The sequence below is a fragment of the Pelodiscus sinensis genome, chromosome 1 (assembly GCF_052426305.1).
Source record: "Pelodiscus sinensis isolate ZL-2025 chromosome 1, ASM5242630v1, whole genome shotgun sequence".
NCBI classification, from domain to species: Eukaryota; Metazoa; Chordata; order Testudines; family Trionychidae; genus Pelodiscus; species Pelodiscus sinensis.
This window is the reverse complement of record NC_143052.1, coordinates 94,482,626-94,499,472: the sequence shown is the minus strand read 5'-3', so window position 1 is coordinate 94,499,472 and position 16,847 is coordinate 94,482,626. Positions and strand designations below refer to the sequence as shown.

Below are 16,847 nucleotides of genomic sequence, written 5' to 3'. Positions count from 1 at the left end.
TCCTGATCTACATTTACGGTCTCTCATTTATACTACAGCCCCCCGCCCCATGGGCAGAACACCACCCACTCCTCTAGAGAGTACCCCTGCCCAGGACTTTGCATTGCCCCTGCCTCGGCACCCCACTCCCTCCAGCCCTTTGGGCCCATCTCTGCCCTCACCACAGCCATGCCAGCCCCTGCAGCAGGCACACCAGCATTGCAGCTCATTCCCCTCAGCTGTGCAACCAGGGCTGGTAAGAAGCAAGAAGGACGGGTGGGAAAGGAAGAGACAGAACTATAAATGTGTGTGTGTGTGGGGGGGGGGGGAGCAGTGAAAGAGGAAGCCTGGGAACTCAGCCCTCTCCTAGCATCTGGCAGCCAGCAATGCCCAGAGCTCTCAGCCTCCCTCCCTAACTCCCAGGGGAAAGAAGCCTCCTCCACCACTAACACCCTGGTCACAAGATGAACAAGGCTGAAAACTCCAGTCACTGGGAAAAGGAAGATGAAGGGGAAAAGTCTTGGAATTCCTCTAGCTTCTGCTATTCAATGGCCCGTAATCTAAAAACCAGAGGGTGTTGCCCACCATGCCACAGTCATCCCAATTTGCATCCCCCACCCGTACTGAGTAGACCAGGATATACCTTTCACCTCCTTGCCACAACTGGGGACCTGATGCTAAGGCAAAACTGGAGGACGGTTGGGGGAAGAAGGTTAGAAGTCACCTTCCCATCTCCCCAGAAAAGCCCTGCTGTCACTCAGCGATTCACACAGAGACAGGGCAAGTGCCCAGTGCCCAGTGCCAGGGGCTGACAGACTGGGGCTGTAAGGAGGAGGAAGTTGGTTAACCCTAGGCAGGGTGTGGGGAGGAAGGCCCCCTCCTCTCCACTTGTGGCAGGGGACTGTCTCCGCCCAGATGCCTGCAGTTATTCCCAGACCGTGTGGTATGCGACCTCACAGCCGCTGCGAGGAGAATGGAAACATCTGGAAGTCGCCACAAACGAACGGCGCTCCCAGTTAATGAGGAAACATGAGCCAAGGAGCCTGGACAGCAACAGGATATCTGCTTCTCTTGTGCTGAACCAGACGCCGGCCCCTGCCATCTCTCTTCCTCCCTCCCAAGTAACTCCTCGGGGACCAAGCACTCAGAGACCCGGCTCCAGCTGTGTGTGGATAAAGCCCCCAGCATGGCCTGTCCTCAATACAGCCCACAAGAACGGCAAGCCCAAAGACAGGGCATTGCTTGCAGGGGAGGGAGATCCCTCCAGTCCTCACCATGCAGGCAGCACTATCACAACACCCACTGTCATCTACAGGGGGGCTCCTGGCACCCACCCACCATCCTCCTTGGCTCGCAGACAGGGATCAGGGGAAGGCCACTGGCCAGATGCTGAGGGAGGAAAGGAGGCCAGGTGGAAAGACAAGGGACCTCCCAGAGAGGCCAAAGGTCACTAATGAATGAATTTTCCTCTACTTTTGGAGAGCACCTACCAGTTTCCAGGATCCCAGAGCATGTGACAGATTGCACTGCGGATGGATTGACAGGTTGCACTATGGATGGAGAGCAGACCTATACTTGTGGTGTTAATGGGTAACGGTTAACTAGTACGTGGAGAGCACCCCCCTGCCCATAGCCTGCCATAGGCAGAGGACTGCTCCAGCACCACTCAGCCCAAGAGTGGGAGCTGGAAATACTACAAGGGGCTGGAAGCAATCAGGTAAACCTCCCTCTTCCCACCCCCAGCTATTTAATCAGTTAACTGGTTAAACTTGACATTTAACCAGTTAACTAATTAAATGGGATTTCACATCCCTAACGGACACCCAGCAATTGAAAGGCAATCATCCTTAAGCTGGATTTCAGCAGGCTGCCCTCTAGCACCCAGCAGCTCCCAGTAACAGGGAAGAGATGAATAACCAGAACCTCCTTCCTGGTCAGGCCCAGCACCCTGGCTTCCTTCAAAGCCCACCTTGCAACAAACATCTTCACCAAACTCTAGGTGGCTTTGTCTACACTGGCACGTTCTCATGCAAAAACTCTTTTGTGGAAGAGTTCTTCTGCAAAAACTTTACCACAAGAGAGCGTCTACACTGGCATGTGCTTTTGCGCAAGAGCATCCATGCCAGTGTAGACGCTCTCTTGCGCAAGAAAGCTCTGATGGCCATTTTAACCATAGGGCTTTCTTGCGCAAGAAATTCATGTTGCCTGTCTACACTGGCCTCTTCTGGAAGAGCTCTTGCGCAAAGGGGCTTATTCCTGAGTGGGAGTGTCAGAGTTCTAGCGCAAGAAGCCCTGATTTAATACATTAGAACGTCAGTTTACTTGCGCAAGAACACGCGGCCAGTGTAGACAGGCAGCAAGTTTTTGCGCAAGAGCAGCCGCTTTTGCGCGAGATCGTGCTAGTGTAGCCACAGTCTAGGTGCGCTGAGAGGCAGGAGATCTAGGGAACAAAAGCTCAAAGCCAGATGGAGATCTAGCAACTTAGCAAGACATCCTCTGAGTTCCACTGCTCAGTCACTTGGCTTTTCCTTGAAATCCTACCCCTCACCTCTGCATCCCTTGGGGCCAGGGGCAGATGAAAATTTTGCGAGGCCCAGGGCACGGGGCCTATTGAAGCACAGGGCCCGGGGCAGCACAATTTTGCGCATGCACCACAGCCACAGCTGACAGGTAGTAGCGCGTGCGTGAGGCCTATTGAAGCACGGGGCCCAGGGCAGCCGCCCTGCTCTCCCTGCCCTATATCTGCCACTGCTTGGGGCAAGGACCATGTCACCTTACTTTCTCCAGGCTTTTGCTGCTACAAAAATTAGAGCTAATAACAATATCTCACACTGAACTGCAAGACCATTTGGAAATTACAATGAAGAGTAGGGGAGAAATGCCTAGTAACTAGTATTATTTATTATTGTGGGTTTAGTGCCTGGAGGTGCCAGCTGCAATCAGGACTCCATCTCGTTAGGTGCTGCATTGTACTCAGAGTGAGAGACTGTCCCTGCCCCAAAGAGCTTACAGTCTACATGGGCAAGACAAAGGATGGAGGAAAGGAAGGATTATGTCCCCATTTTCCAAATGGCTAGAGGAGGGTGGGAGTGTTTGGAGGTGGAATGTAAATATCTACATTGGAATGGGGCCTCCAGAGCTAACACCTCTATGCTTGTGCCAGGGATCAAAAGTCCTGGCTCCCTTTTAAGGCACTTTCATCAGCACCACACCCCTTCCATAGGACAGGACTAGGGTTTAATTATGATTCGGAGTGATCCCACTGAATGGCCAGCACCCCCACTTGCAGCAGCCCACATGTTCTTTGCAGGTCTCCTGACCCAATCACAGCCCAACTTAGCCCTGGATACAAGAATCACAACTCCAGGTGGTCTGGCTGCAAAACCACTAGCTGGATTTCCACCCACTTTCCTGGAAACAGCAGATCCTGCTGCCCTAGAGCTCAGAGATGCTTAAAGCATGCTGGGGGAGGGGACAGGGAGCAGGAGGAAGAGAGAGTGAAGTCCTGGCAATCTCTCCCTGTGGAGAGTGTTGCCCCCACCCCCATCTGGAAGAGATTTGTTCTGCATTCCCAAGCAGGGAAGACTGCCACTCATCTGGAATGAGTGCTCCCAGCACAGCCAACCCTGGGGAGGGGGAGAGGGGCTGAGACCCCAGTGGAGGTACCTGTCTGGCCAATGCTAACTGAGGCTGAGTGGCACCAGCTTGGGAGAGATGCAGAGTGATGGGGATGTGCCCTGAGAGGGAATAGAGTTCCCACTTCCCCCCCGGGGATGAATTAGATCTGACAAAAGGGCCCTGTTCTGCTCCTCTCCCCACTTCAGTTGGCTTCCTCAAGTGGGGCAGTTCCTCTGCCAGGGAGAAAGGGTCTTTCAGGCTTCATCTCCTGCCCCCTCAACCATAGAACTGGCAGGTTTGCTAACGCAGTAATAAGTACTCCAGGAATGAATGTTAATAATACGTTGCCCTGGTTAATCTGTTCTCCCCTCACTCCAATGAGACCAAAAAAAATTATTATCCTTGTTTTACATATGGGGAAACTGAGGCTGGTTTACCCAGGACTGTGGCAGAGCCAGGTATGAAAGCTAACTCTCCACACTGTGCCTTAGCCCCCCTGTGAGAGTGTACTCACATACCGTGACAGTGGTAGGCCTTTCCACCCTATACCTGGCCACAAGTAGCCTATCAAACTTCAGCTGAAGCCAGGCATAGCAGTGAAACTCCTTAGCCTATCCATTTTGGGCTGCTTCTTGGGAAGATTCAGAGCAGCTGTAGAGGCACTCAGAGTCATCTGCAGACTTTGGAAGGTAACCCAGCTCCTTACTGGCCCAAGCAACAGCAGCTGCTCATACATTGAAGCTAGTCAAGTGGAAAAGGGAACCAAAGAGCAGAGGTCTGGGAAGGGGTGGAGAAGCTGTAGCAACAGAGGCTCTGGAGAGTGTAAAAGAGACAGACATCTTCCCCTTCCGGCAGCTACAAGAGGATGGAGCTCCAGACTGACCTGACCCTTTCTAGACAGTGGCCCATATCATAGATGGAGCTTCCACAGCAGAGCTCAGGGACAGCCCTGGCATAACCCCAGCAGCACCCAGGTGGAGATGCCAAGGGACTGAGCTTTATCTCCCTCTTCCCCTTCTGGCTAGCAGCTGTGGAGCCATTTTTTCATGCCCTGCCTACACAGTGCCAAAGAGCCCCATCTCCCTGCCTCTCCCTACAGGCTCCATATTGGGACTCTCCGTGCCATTCTGGCTCCCATACAGAGCCAGTGCCTGATCCCACCCCTACTGTGTACCTCCTAGCAGCCAGGCATTCCACCCCACCTCTTCCAGGAGATTCCCCTCACGCAATATGCCCTCCCACAGGATTTCCCACCACGTTCCTGAAAAGGGACAACCCCAGGGGATGCCATGGAGATGATCCATTCTGGTGTAGAAACCCTACAGTGCCCCCAATTAAGACCCTCCCTCTCCACCGATGAGAACCTCTGTGATGACCCAGGCCTTGAACTCAGGCGTGGGCCATGCCAGGCCGCTGTCACACCCTGGCCTCTGCCCAAGGTCTGTCAAAAGACCTGGAGGGCTGAGAAGCCAGTAGGAGTATAGCCTCAGCCAAGGCACCACCCACAGGAGCCCTAATTGGAGGATAACCCACCTCCACAGATTGGCCCAACCGCAGGTTTGAAGCCAGAAAGCGCACCAGAAGGTTCTCTGAGCAATAAGATGATTCCCTGTTGTGACTGTGTTGAACCCTATTTGCGCCTGCCCCTCTTCCCTCTTCCAGATTCCTGCCTGACTCCTGCCTCACCGTTGCCTTTGCTACTGTTCCTATCGCGCTTCTACTCTGTGCTTGTTGCTTGTCTCTCCTCCGGTTCCTGCCCCTATGCCTCACCTCCAACCTTCCATCACCAGACCTAGCTCTGACCTGACTCGGGCTTGGCCCCAGCTCAAGTAATTGGCAGCTGACCGTGGTGCCGACCCCTGCCTTTGTTCCCCAAACTGGGCTCCTGCTCTCATTACTAGGCCAGACTGCCTCTAGCCTGCTTTGTAACACCCTCCTTCCTTGACGGTGCCCTCTGCTGCCAGCGAGCCCCTCCATCCCACCCTGCTCAGTGCAGACCCTCCTTCCAGCCCTACCCAGAGACCCTGCTCAATTCTGCGAATGGGGCCCTTGCTCCCGAGCCGGCCAGAGCTTTGCCCAGGAGCTGTGCCCCATTCCTTGCGGGCACGAAGGGGACGTGTGGAACAGGGGCAATCCTGGGGTAAACATTGGGTGGAGGAGATGAATCTCAGAGCCCTCGCACTGGGATGCGGTCAGACTGCATGTTCTTAGGGAGGCTGAGAGGGCATCATAGGGGAATCCTCAGGCTTGCTGGCCACACCCAGTCACCTCTGGCCAGGGCTGTCCCGCTCGGTGCATGCAGGTTGGGGCAAGGGCTCTCCAATCTGTCTTAATATACAGACTGATCTGAACCGGGTGTTCTCTGTGGCTGCTGTCTGAAGGGGAGATGCTGCAGGCCCAGGCAGGAGGGGTACAGGGGCAGGGGCAGAACAGGAGCTCCTGCAATCTTCTCCCCTGGACACTTGGACTAACTCTCTCTTTTCCCTGGCCTCCTCTCCCAGACAGCTGGGGATTGGTCAGTAAATGTACAGACCCCACCCACCGCTCCCACATCCCCTCCCCATTCCCTTCTCCCTCTCTCCCCTGGCACCAGGGCTCCTGCACAGCAGACAAGCAACAGTCGGGAGAAGGGGCAGACTGCTGAGGAGCCAGCCCCCAAGCAGTGGGGAAAGGGGGTCACCCCCCCTGGGAGCAGCGGCGCAGGCAGCACTTCATCAAGGCCCACGGGGAATGTCCTGAAACCGCTGAGAACTTTTCTTAAAACTACTTTTAAAAAGGTAAAAGCAGCAATTCAGTCTTGCTGGGGGGGGGCGGGGGGAGTTCAGTGGAGCAGAGGGCAAGAGGAGGAAGGCAAGTGTTGTGGGATTGGGGAGCAAGGGGCTTGCAGGGGAGGGGGAGGGAATGGGGGAAAGGGAAATATGGCAGAGGGGGGAGAGAAGGGGGGAATGTGGAAGGAGGGGGGAAGAGAGGAAACGGGTTCAGGACCAGAAAGAGGGTGGGGAGCGGAGGGAGGGATGCAGAAGAAGGGGGGAGAAGGGGCATTGAGGCAGCAGGGGAGAGTGGTAGAGGGATCCCTCTGCCTTGCTACCGTCAGCTATGGCCACCAATTCCTGTAGGGTCTGCGAGAGACTTTTTTTTCCCGCCAGGAAAAAAAGTAGCTGGCGTGGGAGGAAGCCAAAAAGTGCTGCATTTAGAATTCCAGCCTCAGCCTCAAAGTGGGTCTGTTTAGAAAAACCCCTATGTGATCTATATATAGCAGCCGGGAGCTGTGAGTCGCTTTATTCCAGAGCCTATTCCAAAGACTCGGCTGGGCACACTCAGCCTGTACTTCTCCTGCACTCAGAGGGGCTGGAGATGGTCCCGGGTAGGCCCTTCAGCCCTGAGCTGTCCCCCCATAGCATGGCCTCCAGGGCTTGGCCCAGTTTGGCTCTACATGACCCAAACAATGAGGCCACTGACATTTCCCCTGGGAGACTCTTCCACAGGCTCAGCGACCCTCGTGACTAGGAATGTTCTGCCAATGTCCAGCCCAAATTTCTCTTTGCTCTTCCTCTCCCCGTTGTTCCTCAGATCACCCTGAACCTCTGCCCTCCCTCCTGGGCCCGGGGCGGGCATGTTGTGGGGAAGTCTGCATTTGGCAGTCCTGTCCATCTGGATCACTTGGGCCCTCGCTGCTTTCTGCCCATGGCAGCAAGAATAACGGTTGGTTCATGGGGAGAGAAGCCCGTGAAAACCAATTGAAGTGAGGGAGCGGGGAGGCTGGAGTTGGCGAGATAAATGCGGGGAGTCTCAATCTGGGTCCCCTTGGGGGAAGAAGAGACAGGAGAAGGACTGAGGAGAAGGGCAGCTGGTGGCGAGAGAATGTGCCCAGCCGTTGCAGAGATGGGCAGTACGCTGACCTGAGACAGAGCAGGGGAGATGGTCTAGTTGGCCAGTAGGCCGAACAGAACACACGCCATGGCTGATCCTGTGCCCAGAGTCACGAGTTGCACTTGGATGAAAGAATGACGGGACTTGAGCTGCAAACGAAGGAGACCCAGTGGGAGGGCAGGATGGTGAGTGCCTGTGTTAACTGTGGGCCCAGTGGGACGGCCACCCGCCAGTCAGGGCTGACAGGCCAGAAGGGAAGGGGTGAAGGGACAGAAGGGCAGGGGAGGGCAGTTCTGGCTAGAGGCTGGTGCTGCTGAAATCCAGGCTGTGGTTGTGGGCTAGTCATTTTTGAGGTAATGAGGGAAAGAACAAAGGGGACTGAAGTACCCACCTCCTCTTCCAAGGATCCTTCCAAGCAGGGAATGGGCCCACAGCCCCCCGCTACTGGGCACCTTCTCTCTCCTACACCCTTCCCTTCTTTCTCATCTCAGCCCAGTCCTCGTGCTGCAGCAGCCTTCAGCATCTGTGCACCACATGCCCCAAGGAGAGGGCCGCTCCTGGGCAGGGAAGGCTGGGAGCTGAAGTGCTGCGAACTGTCTCCGCCGCCCCGCGCCCCGCTCTGCAACAGGGGTTCAGCTCTTCCCGGCTCCAGGATTGCTCGGCAGGGCCCCAGCCACTCCCCCTCCGCTCCCGTCCCCGTCCTTTTCGTGCACTGTCAGCCCGGCCCAGCGGGTGCAAGCTGCGGAAGGGGCGTGGGGTCTTCATGGGGAGAGGAATGTAGCCTTCCTCCCACCGAAGGGACAGTGGTAAATTCACACAGCCCAGCCCAGCAGGAGCCCGTCCCAGTGGAGAAGCCTGGATCCCTGTTACGGACAGGCCTGTCCAAGCCCCAGCTCCACCCCCCGCAATGCCTGGCGGGTCTCCGCAGAGAACAGAGAGCACCATCAGCAAGAAGGTAGGGCCCTGGGAGCCATGGGGATAGAGGACCCAGGGAAACAGGCTCCCTGCCTCCTGTGCCAAAGGAAACAGCCAATAGTTGCAGTGGATTTCAAGGGGAGTTTTGTTTTTCCGTTGGCCTGCCTCTACCCTCTGGCAGATAAGAGGGGCCCTGGGTGAACAAACAAGGCCGGGTGGGGAGGGACACGTGGCACCAGCGGTGACGGAGACTCATGGCCAGTGCTCCTGGAGCTTTGGCACCTGCTCCCCATCAAGGTGACATGGGCAGCGGCACAGGAGCATGTGGCTGGGAGAGAAGCAGAGAGAGAGGCCGAAATGGTCTGGGAGTGCAGCTGAGGACAGGCCAAAGGGCAGCTCTGTTGGGGACAAGCCAAGGTGCACTGGAAGCGCCACTGAGGGGGTATTGCCTGGGTTTATCACTGACCTCCTGGAGACTTGGCTGGCATTCCTCCTCCTCCTCCCTCCCCTGCCCCCAGCCCTATCAACACACAGCCACAGTGAGTATCCGGGCTCTCCAGCTGCCCTGCAGAACCCCAGGGGCTGGGCTGCAGGTAATCTCGCCCTGGCCCTCCAAGAGCCCTCCAGACCCCAGCCTGGCCAGCAGCCTGTCTGGCTCACTCCATGGAAGAGAAGCCCTCCCACTCATCCCACTGCAGGAACCTGATCCTGCCCTTCAGTGTAGGAACCAAGGTAGCTTTAGCCTCTGGCCTCAGGGCTGAGCTTACACGTGTCGGCAGAGGACTGCTCAGTGGAGTGGAGCAGCCTCTGAGGGGTTCTGGGATGGCAACGCCTTGCAGTGCAACGCTGATCTGAGCAGCCGCCCTGGCCCATTCAGGCCTGGAAAGCGAGACTGGGAGTCAGCTAGAAGCAAAACATGGCTTAACCTGTGACCGGGAGCCCAGACAGGCTGACCTACCGGCACAGTCTAGCTATTTCTAGCCCGCCTATTGCTATAATAGCTAGGTACAGGCTTCCAATCCCAACTTTGCCACTGACTAGCTTGGTGACCTTGGACTAGTCACATGGCTGCTCTGTGCCTCAGTTTCCCTGTCTCCAGAATGGGGCAGCGTGGGGGCAGATATTGAATATGGTAGCACTGGTGAAGATTGGAGAGAAGATGCCATAGAAAAGCACACAGATTTCCTAAAATCATAATAATTAATATATTTCTTTCCTGTTCTAGCTGCCCCATGAGTCAGGCACAGGCCCGTTCTCATTTCACCTGGCCCGTCCTTCCTTGTGCCTTGGCATCAGTGTTCCAGGCAGGAATCCCACAGAGCACCCAGTAACTTGCTTCTGTGCCCAGAACAGTCGGAAGATCCTCAGCCTGAGCCTTCACCTTTGCTGTTGTGGTTTTTAAGCCGTATTACCTCAGGATTCAGGCATTTGTCCTGAAATCCCCCTTCGGCTCCTGTGACCTGCTACCTCATCTGCGAGCCGGCTCCCACGCTAGCAGACGGAGGGGGCGGAAAGAGGGAAGACGGAGGACAGCGGATTAACACTAATCCCCATCTTTGCTTACTTTCAGCCGCACAAGAGCTCTGGGCAGCAGCAGCCAGGGTGACACCAGACACCAGCTCTGCTGTCCTATCTGTCCAGGCCCAAGCGGGGCTGCTCCCACCCCCCACACCTTGGGGCTTTTCCTGGAGAGAGAACTAAGGATCCAGAGGCCTCATCTGATAGCAGACGCTGCCGGTGGAAAGCAGGCTCAGAAAAGCCTTCCTGGGAAGTTTAATGAGTGCTGTGGAGAGCAATTATCCAGGAGCGCCGAACCAGAGAAAAGACAGGTCCACGCTCCCCACCAGCAGCTCTAAGGCATCTCCACAGATCGGGAGCAGGGGCTGGTCTTGGGAGCATCTCCAGCCCCGGGCACAACACAGCCAAAAGGAAGGGGTAGCATGAACGATGGGGCGTCTGGGGCTGTGACAAGCCACTGAAGGCCAGTTTCTTGTGTTCTAGGGGAGAGGGCGTGGAGTAACAACGGGGTGTGACATGAGTCTTGGGAAGCTACCGGTGATCGGCTGGGTGTCAGGCTCCCACAGCAAACGCCGGTTGAAATCGGAGCTGACACCGGACATGATCAGCCCACCGCTGGCGGACTTCCGGCACACCATGCATGTGGGGCGCGGTGGGGATGTCTTCGGGGACACCTCCTTCCTCAGCAACCACGGGGGCACCGAGGCAGCCAAAGCCAACAACTTCTTTGCCCGGACCCTGCGGCATGTGCGGAAGGTACCCTTGAGGAACCGGGGCAGTGGGGGCAAAGCTGAAGCCTCGCCTGCTCCCCCAGCCATCTCGCCCATCATCAAGAATGCTGTGTCGCTGCCACAGCTTAACGAAGGGACCTATGGGGGTGACAGCCTGGCTGGGAAGTTTGCCTTCAAGCGCACTGCAAACAACATGTCTGATACACACTATGCTTACGGTGAGTGGAGCGGGGGAGCTTTGCAGTGCTATTCCTGGTTGTGTCACTGACTCCCGGGCAAGTCCCTGCCCCTGCTCTGTGCCTCAGTTTCTCCAATCTAGAGCTGCGTATGATCAAGGAAGTTCCTATTCCCTATGAATCCCAGAATAATACTTTTCAGAGATATGCCCCTACTACCCAGTTGTTTCTCCCCCACACTCATTTCCCCTTCTACTTCATCTACTAAAGGCCTTGGGGAGCTCAGCCCATTATGGGTGGGATAGAGTCTCTTGCCTCTGACCCATCAGCTCCAGTACAGTGGGAAATGAGTTAGGAGCTGGGGGGGGGGAGCAGGTCTCGACCCACCTCCTCTAAGAGAAACTTGTTCACAGACTGCAAGGGAAACTCCCTGCCCCTGTGGCAGCCTCAGGGTGCGAATGGGTCACAGAGCTGGCATGGCCCTCTGGGACCAGTCCATCTTGTGGGAGGGGAAGCACACAGTAGAGGCTGCGCTGCTGCTGGGCTTGCTCCAGGGGTTCCCACAGAGGGGCCATCCCAGTCCTACCATGAATAAATGAGTGGGGGTGATTTAGGTGAACTTCATTGCTCCCAGGGAGTAGGCAGCTGGTGCCCCCCTTCCCCGCCCCTCCAGTTAGCCAGCCCTGCTGCTACAGTCCACGGAGAGGCAATGTGGCCTAATGGTTACCTAAGCTCAATTCCCAGCTGTGCCACTGACCTACTGGGTAAGCTGCAGCATTATCCTGCCCCATGCCTCGGTTTCCCCATCTGCAAATTGGGGGTGATGTAAAACGCGTTGACATCTGCTGATGAAATGTGCTGCGTAAGAGCGTGGCGGTGTTACTATTTCTGGCCCTGCAGCTCCCGCTTTTAATCCAGTGCCCCTGCCCATGCCCCCCCAGCTGCCCTGTTCCAGCCCTGGCTTCCCGCCCAGCCCCGGCTTCCCGCCCAGCCCCCTCAGCCCCTGCTACATCTAAGCGACACCCTGGCTGGGCTGGGGGCTGGGTTCTTTAGCACAAAGGCCACGTTCTCCCAACGCGCGCGGCAGCCCAGCTCCGCCTTTCCCCAGGCACTAATGCTCAGGTCAGGGCGACCCGTGGGGAGAGGCTGGCCCTCCGCCAGGGACGCACAGAAGCTGAGGCCAGGGGGTAGGGAAGGCGGGATGGTGCAATGCTGCCACCTGCTGGTCGCAGTGTGTATGGCCATTCCAGGGGAAATCGTCTCCCGGGGCGGATTGCCCACCACCTCCTTGGCGGAGACCAGTCCTAGCACCGGGCTCTGATCGTCTGTATTGGCTGGGCTATGGGAGTCCAGTTCTTAAACAATGGGCCCCGTCCCCACCATCTCAAGTAGGAGGGAGGCAATGTCTAATGGAGTGTAATTAGTGCTAGTTGTCACCAGTACAGCCTGGACTTCCCCAGTCCAGAGCGGTCACGAGAGGGTGAAGTTGGTTCTAGACGGCCTAGCAAAGGGGACCATAGGAGTGTGACTGGCCCTCATAGAGCCCGGCTGACATGGGTGTGACTTGTCCGTCCCTGTTCACATACAGTCACTGGCTCCTGCGCAGTGCCCGCGGCTTCCCTCTCACCAGAGGCTCCTTGTCCTTTCAGGGCTGGAGTCCGGGTTCTGCACCATCCCGCGGGTGCCGCGCTCGGAGAAGGCCCGCGAGAGCTCCTTGCCCGCCGAAGCGGAGCTGCAGCGCTCGGACTCCCTGCTCTCCTTCCGCCTGGACCTCGGGCCCTCCCTAATGAGCGAGCTCCTCCAGGTCATGAGCTTCTCCAATGCCATGGACAGCACTGGCAAGAGGAAGGAGCATGAGGAAGAGCAGGCCCTGGCCGGTTGCCAGGCAGCATCACCCCTCACCCTGCATGGGGAGTGGCTTGCGGATGGGGGCCCCCAGGGATCGGGGACACCCCACGACCAGTGTATACAGGGCGACATGGCAGAAAGCCCCTGGGGCCGCTGCAGGCAGGGAGCCAACTCCCCAGTGGGACACTTGGTGCATGCTAATGGAGATGCTCATGGCCCAGAGTATGCTGAGGAGGACCCGGCCTATTCTGGGGGCAGGCATCAGAGCCCTAGATGGGCCTCAACACCTGCTGAGGAACCAGGGGTGCTCCCGAAAGACACCCTGTGGCAGGGGCACTGGAATGACTGCAGCATGGAGGCGGGACAGTTCAGCCGGGCTGCCCAGGTCCTGGCTCGCCACTACGGGGGGAGAAGTGCCCACTGCAGCCTGGAAGAGGAGGAGGAGGAGGAGGATCCCCAGGAGGCAAGAACTCAGGCCTCCTGGGAGATCCCTGCTGTTGGCTCGTGGCGGGCGGATGAGGCTGGGTGGAGCCACAGCGAGGAGGAGGAGGAGGAGGAGGAGGAAGAGGAGGCCGCACTCTCGGCTGTGCAGGAGGGACAGGCCATGGCTGGGGAGGGCCGCAGCGACTCCTTCGAGTATGCCGATGAGGAGGAGGAGGAGGAGGATGAAGTGAAGGTCTGAACAGCCACCGTCTCCTATGGTCTTGGACCTCCCCAGCCTTCCCCGAGAGACATCAGCTGTTGGGGGCTGATGGGTAAGCTGCAGACAGGCGAACTGATCCAAAGGGCTAGTGGGGATGGAAGCAGGGGAAGCAACTCTATGATCCGCCCAGCGCCTGGGGCAGGCCCTCCCTTCCCCAAAGGGCAGGTTGTACAAATGGGGAAATGCTGATGATTGCATGGTCCTTTCCCCTCCCCTCTTCCCCGCCGTGCCAGGCACCCACGCAGGGCTGCACCGGAACAGTCCTGGCAGGCTGCTGCGCCCGCAGTAAACAATGGACAGGAGCAGATCGGCGAAAACACTCCAACTGCACGGCTCACTCTGCTGCGTCCCCCTGCTCACTGAGCTAGAGACGGGGGGAGCAGGCTTGCTCCCTGCAGCGGCCATGCTGGGCTGGAGCAACCCAGCCCCCTCCCTGGGCCTGGAGTGCTCTTGGCCGTTCTCCCAAGAACTGAACCTAGTTCTGCCACACAGCTTCTGTGGCCTTCACCCAGTGGCCATGCTGTTGGGCTAGCTAATTCCTGGTTCCCTCCTGCCAAGGGCTGCCCTAGCAATCCAGCTCAGGGTTCCAGCCACCCTAGGACACAGCAATCTGGTTCCTCTCGCTGCCCCACGGAGCTAGCAGCAGAGGGGGAGTCCTCCCAGCTGAGTGGGGCAGGCCCAGCCCCTGAGGGGGAGTCTTCTAGCACCCCACAGAATTAAATCACCCGTCTCCTTGCCCTTCTTCCTCAAGCTGATGTAGAGCTGTACTCCGGGAGCCAAACAGGTGTGTCTCCCACCTTCCAACAGTGTCATGAGCTGGAGCCTCTGTGGCTGGCTTCAAGGCCAGCTGCTCCACTTTAGAGATTTTGGGAGGGGAGGTTCCCCCTCCTCCCGATCACATCCCCCTGCCCCAAGTCCCTGCCACACTGTCCTCAGGGAAGTGTTCAGAGCAGCAATGCAAGATGGTCGTAGGGAAGGGCCGCAGCCAACAATGGCTTGGTGCTAGTGTGTGGTGCAGCACAGCGTGGGGGAACCATGCCATGGCCCTCAACCCGGCCTCAAGATTCCTGAAATTTTTTCAAAGCTGTAACTGGTGGGATCTTTGCATTGGCTCACAGGTGCTGAACTGCACACGGAGCCTGTCGTCAAGTTTTCCCCACAACCAGAAGAGCTAGAAACTTCCTGTTATTGTGTAATGAAGCCGGGAGGCGCAGGCAGTAACAGGCGCTGGGACTTCAGGGGAAACAGCAAATAGCACAAGAGTTACAAGAAAGCCATTAGCATTGGCAGCGCAGCAACGCCGGTAATCAGGCAGAGTGAGGGAGATGCCAGGGTCCATCTGCCCTTGCCCCCCATTGTAGCCTCCACCATACTCCAGAGGGAACACCCCCAAAAATCCAGCACTCCCTTACGCCCCTTAGACCACGAACAGTTTCTCTGTGTGAAAATGTTCAGCCCAGGCAGTTGAAATGGCCTTAGCCTGTGCAGACCTTCCAGGGATGGGATCCTGCAGACAGTATTTAGAGGGGTCTAAACTCTCCCTTCTCTCCCCTCCCTCCCCCCCTGCAACCACACTTCCCAGTGTCCTTTTCTCAGGGGTGGGGTAGGGCTGCTCACTGTGCTCCTTGTGTCTCTGGGCAACGCAGCCTCTTTGGAAGCAGCTGCTGCTCAGGCCCTGCCGCCTGCGGCCACGCTCACACAGAGAGGACTTTGTGCCACGGCCCGGCGCAGGAATGACTGGGGGGTGAGCTCATTCTGCCGGCCTGTACAGCATGCCCATTGTTTGCCCACAGGCTGCCAGGCTGTGTCTGGAGAGAGCCAGGATCCACTCCCATTGCCCAGTCGCCCCAGGTTCTGTGAGCACCCATGTGAGCACCTCATACCCGGCCTTTGGGGGTAGGGGAAAGAGCCCTAGCAGCCTGCACTGCCGCTGCTCCCCACACAGCCCCTGAAGCTCCTAGCTGACTGGGCTCATCCAGTACCATCAGCCACACTGCAGGCAGCTGCTCAGATGTGTGGGGAGGCTGCTGCCCCAAGGAGAGGGGCTGAAGCAAACCCGAGCTACAGGTGCCCAGCAGGGCTCTAGAGAGTTTAGAGGCCAGAGCCTGCAACCATCACTGCCCCTCCCTGGGAGCCAGGGTCTTCCTCTGGCTCACGCCTTCGCCCTGCTCATTCTGGATTGTCACAGGCGCCCCGTACCAAAGAGCCACCCGCAAGGAACAGCCCAGCTGTCTGTCTGTTGCCGGTGCACTTCTTATTGTTCTTATTAAAAAATGTTTGATACAAGCCTCTCTGGTGATCTTCCCCAGCCCCAGGATTTCAGCCTGCACAACAGCAGCAAATTAATCCACTCCCTCTTCACTTTCAGACTCCAGGGACTCAGTGCCCCTCAGCCCCACATGCATCCAAGTTCCAGCCTGCTTCCTCACCCCCACTGTGCATTTGGATTAGCTGCACTTCCAGGCCTGGGAAAATAGGATTTCTTTCCCCATTTCAGATCATTGGACAAGCCCATCAGGTCTCTGCCCTCTCGCTGTGACCCATATATAGGGCCCTCCCAGATTCACAGACACGAAAAACACATCACAGCCCCCGAAATCGGGTCTTTTGTGTACTTTTACCTTGTACGATAGAGATTTCTTGGGGGGAGATCAGTGTTTCTCAAACTAGGAGTCCTGTCCCCAAAGGGAGCTGCACAAGGGTCACAAGGTTGTTCTGGTGGGGAGGGCTGCAGTATTGCCAGCCTTGCTTCTGCACTGCCTTCAGAGCTGGGTGACTGGAGAGCAGTGCCTGTTGGCCGGGTGCCCAACTCTGAAGGAGGCACCTGTCAGCAACAGCTCAGAAGTAAGGGTAGCAATACCATACCATGCCACCCTTACTTCTGCAGTGGCAGCTCACCTTTCAGAGCTGTGCTCCCAGCCATCAGCCGCTGTTCTCGGCTGCTCTGCGCCATGGCCAGCAGCAGCAGATATTAGTACCACAGCTTCCCCCAATAATCCCTGCCCCTGAACTCTTTTTTGGGGTCAGGACCCAGACAATTACAACATTGTAACATTTCAGATTTAAATAGCTGAAAACATTCCATTTACAATGTTTAAACACCTATGATTGTGAAATTGACCAAAATGGTCTGTGAATTGTGTCGGGTCCTACCCCTAAGTGTAGCATCACAGGAAAATAAAACCCTAATAATGCTGTCTAGGATGAGGCAATTCCATCTGTTTACACCCTGTATTCAGAGCCTGAATTACCCTTATAGCCAGGCTGGCTACAAAAGTTGTTAACCTGTTCAGCCCTAGTGCTTGATCCACCATACTCCTGCAGCAAGGAGTTCCATAGGTGAATAGCATATGTTATTAAAGTGATTTGTTCTGCAGTAAGTGACCCTTTAGATGAGCCTTCCCTGTTCTTCCTAACCCCCACTTGTTAGAAGTTAAGTCTTCTCTGAAGCTTGTTTAACCTGGTGGGACCTGATCCTTTTCTGGGGTG

General features: G+C 56.8%; 1 protein-coding gene across 5 annotated transcripts; it reads left to right on the top strand.

The window, feature by feature from the left end:
- The first annotated feature begins 6,164 nt into the window (after window positions 1–6,164).
- Window positions 6,165–15,644, top strand: CDC42EP1 (CDC42 effector protein 1). 5 transcript variants are annotated; one of them, XM_089781360.1, is made up of 4 exons: window positions 6,165–6,374; window positions 7,959–8,422; window positions 9,953–10,849; window positions 12,457–15,644. In XM_089781360.1, the coding sequence occupies exons 3-4, from the start codon at window positions 10,417–10,419 to the stop codon at window positions 13,335–13,337; spliced, it is 1,314 nt and encodes a 437-aa protein (XP_089637486.1). In that variant the 5' UTR covers window positions 6,165–6,374; window positions 7,959–8,422; window positions 9,953–10,416; the 3' UTR covers window positions 13,338–15,644. The 5 variants fall into 5 exon arrangements, with proteins under 5 accessions (XP_089637486.1, XP_075793452.2, XP_075793462.2 ...); XM_075937337.2 differs by having other exon boundaries at window positions 9,608–10,849; XM_075937347.2 differs by lacking the exon at window positions 7,959–8,422 and adding an exon at window positions 7,168–7,652.
- Window positions 15,645–16,847: the final 1,203 nt, after the last annotated feature.

Coding starts and splice junctions, on each gene's coding strand:
- CDC42EP1 (XM_075937328.2), top strand. CDS start 10,417: ATGAGTCTTGGGAAGCTACCGGTGATCGGCTGGGTGTCAGGCTCCCAC. Junction 10,850..12,456: donor TGATACACACTATGCTTACG/GTGAGTGGAGCG, acceptor TTGTCCTTTCAG/GGCTGGAGTCCGGGTTCTGC.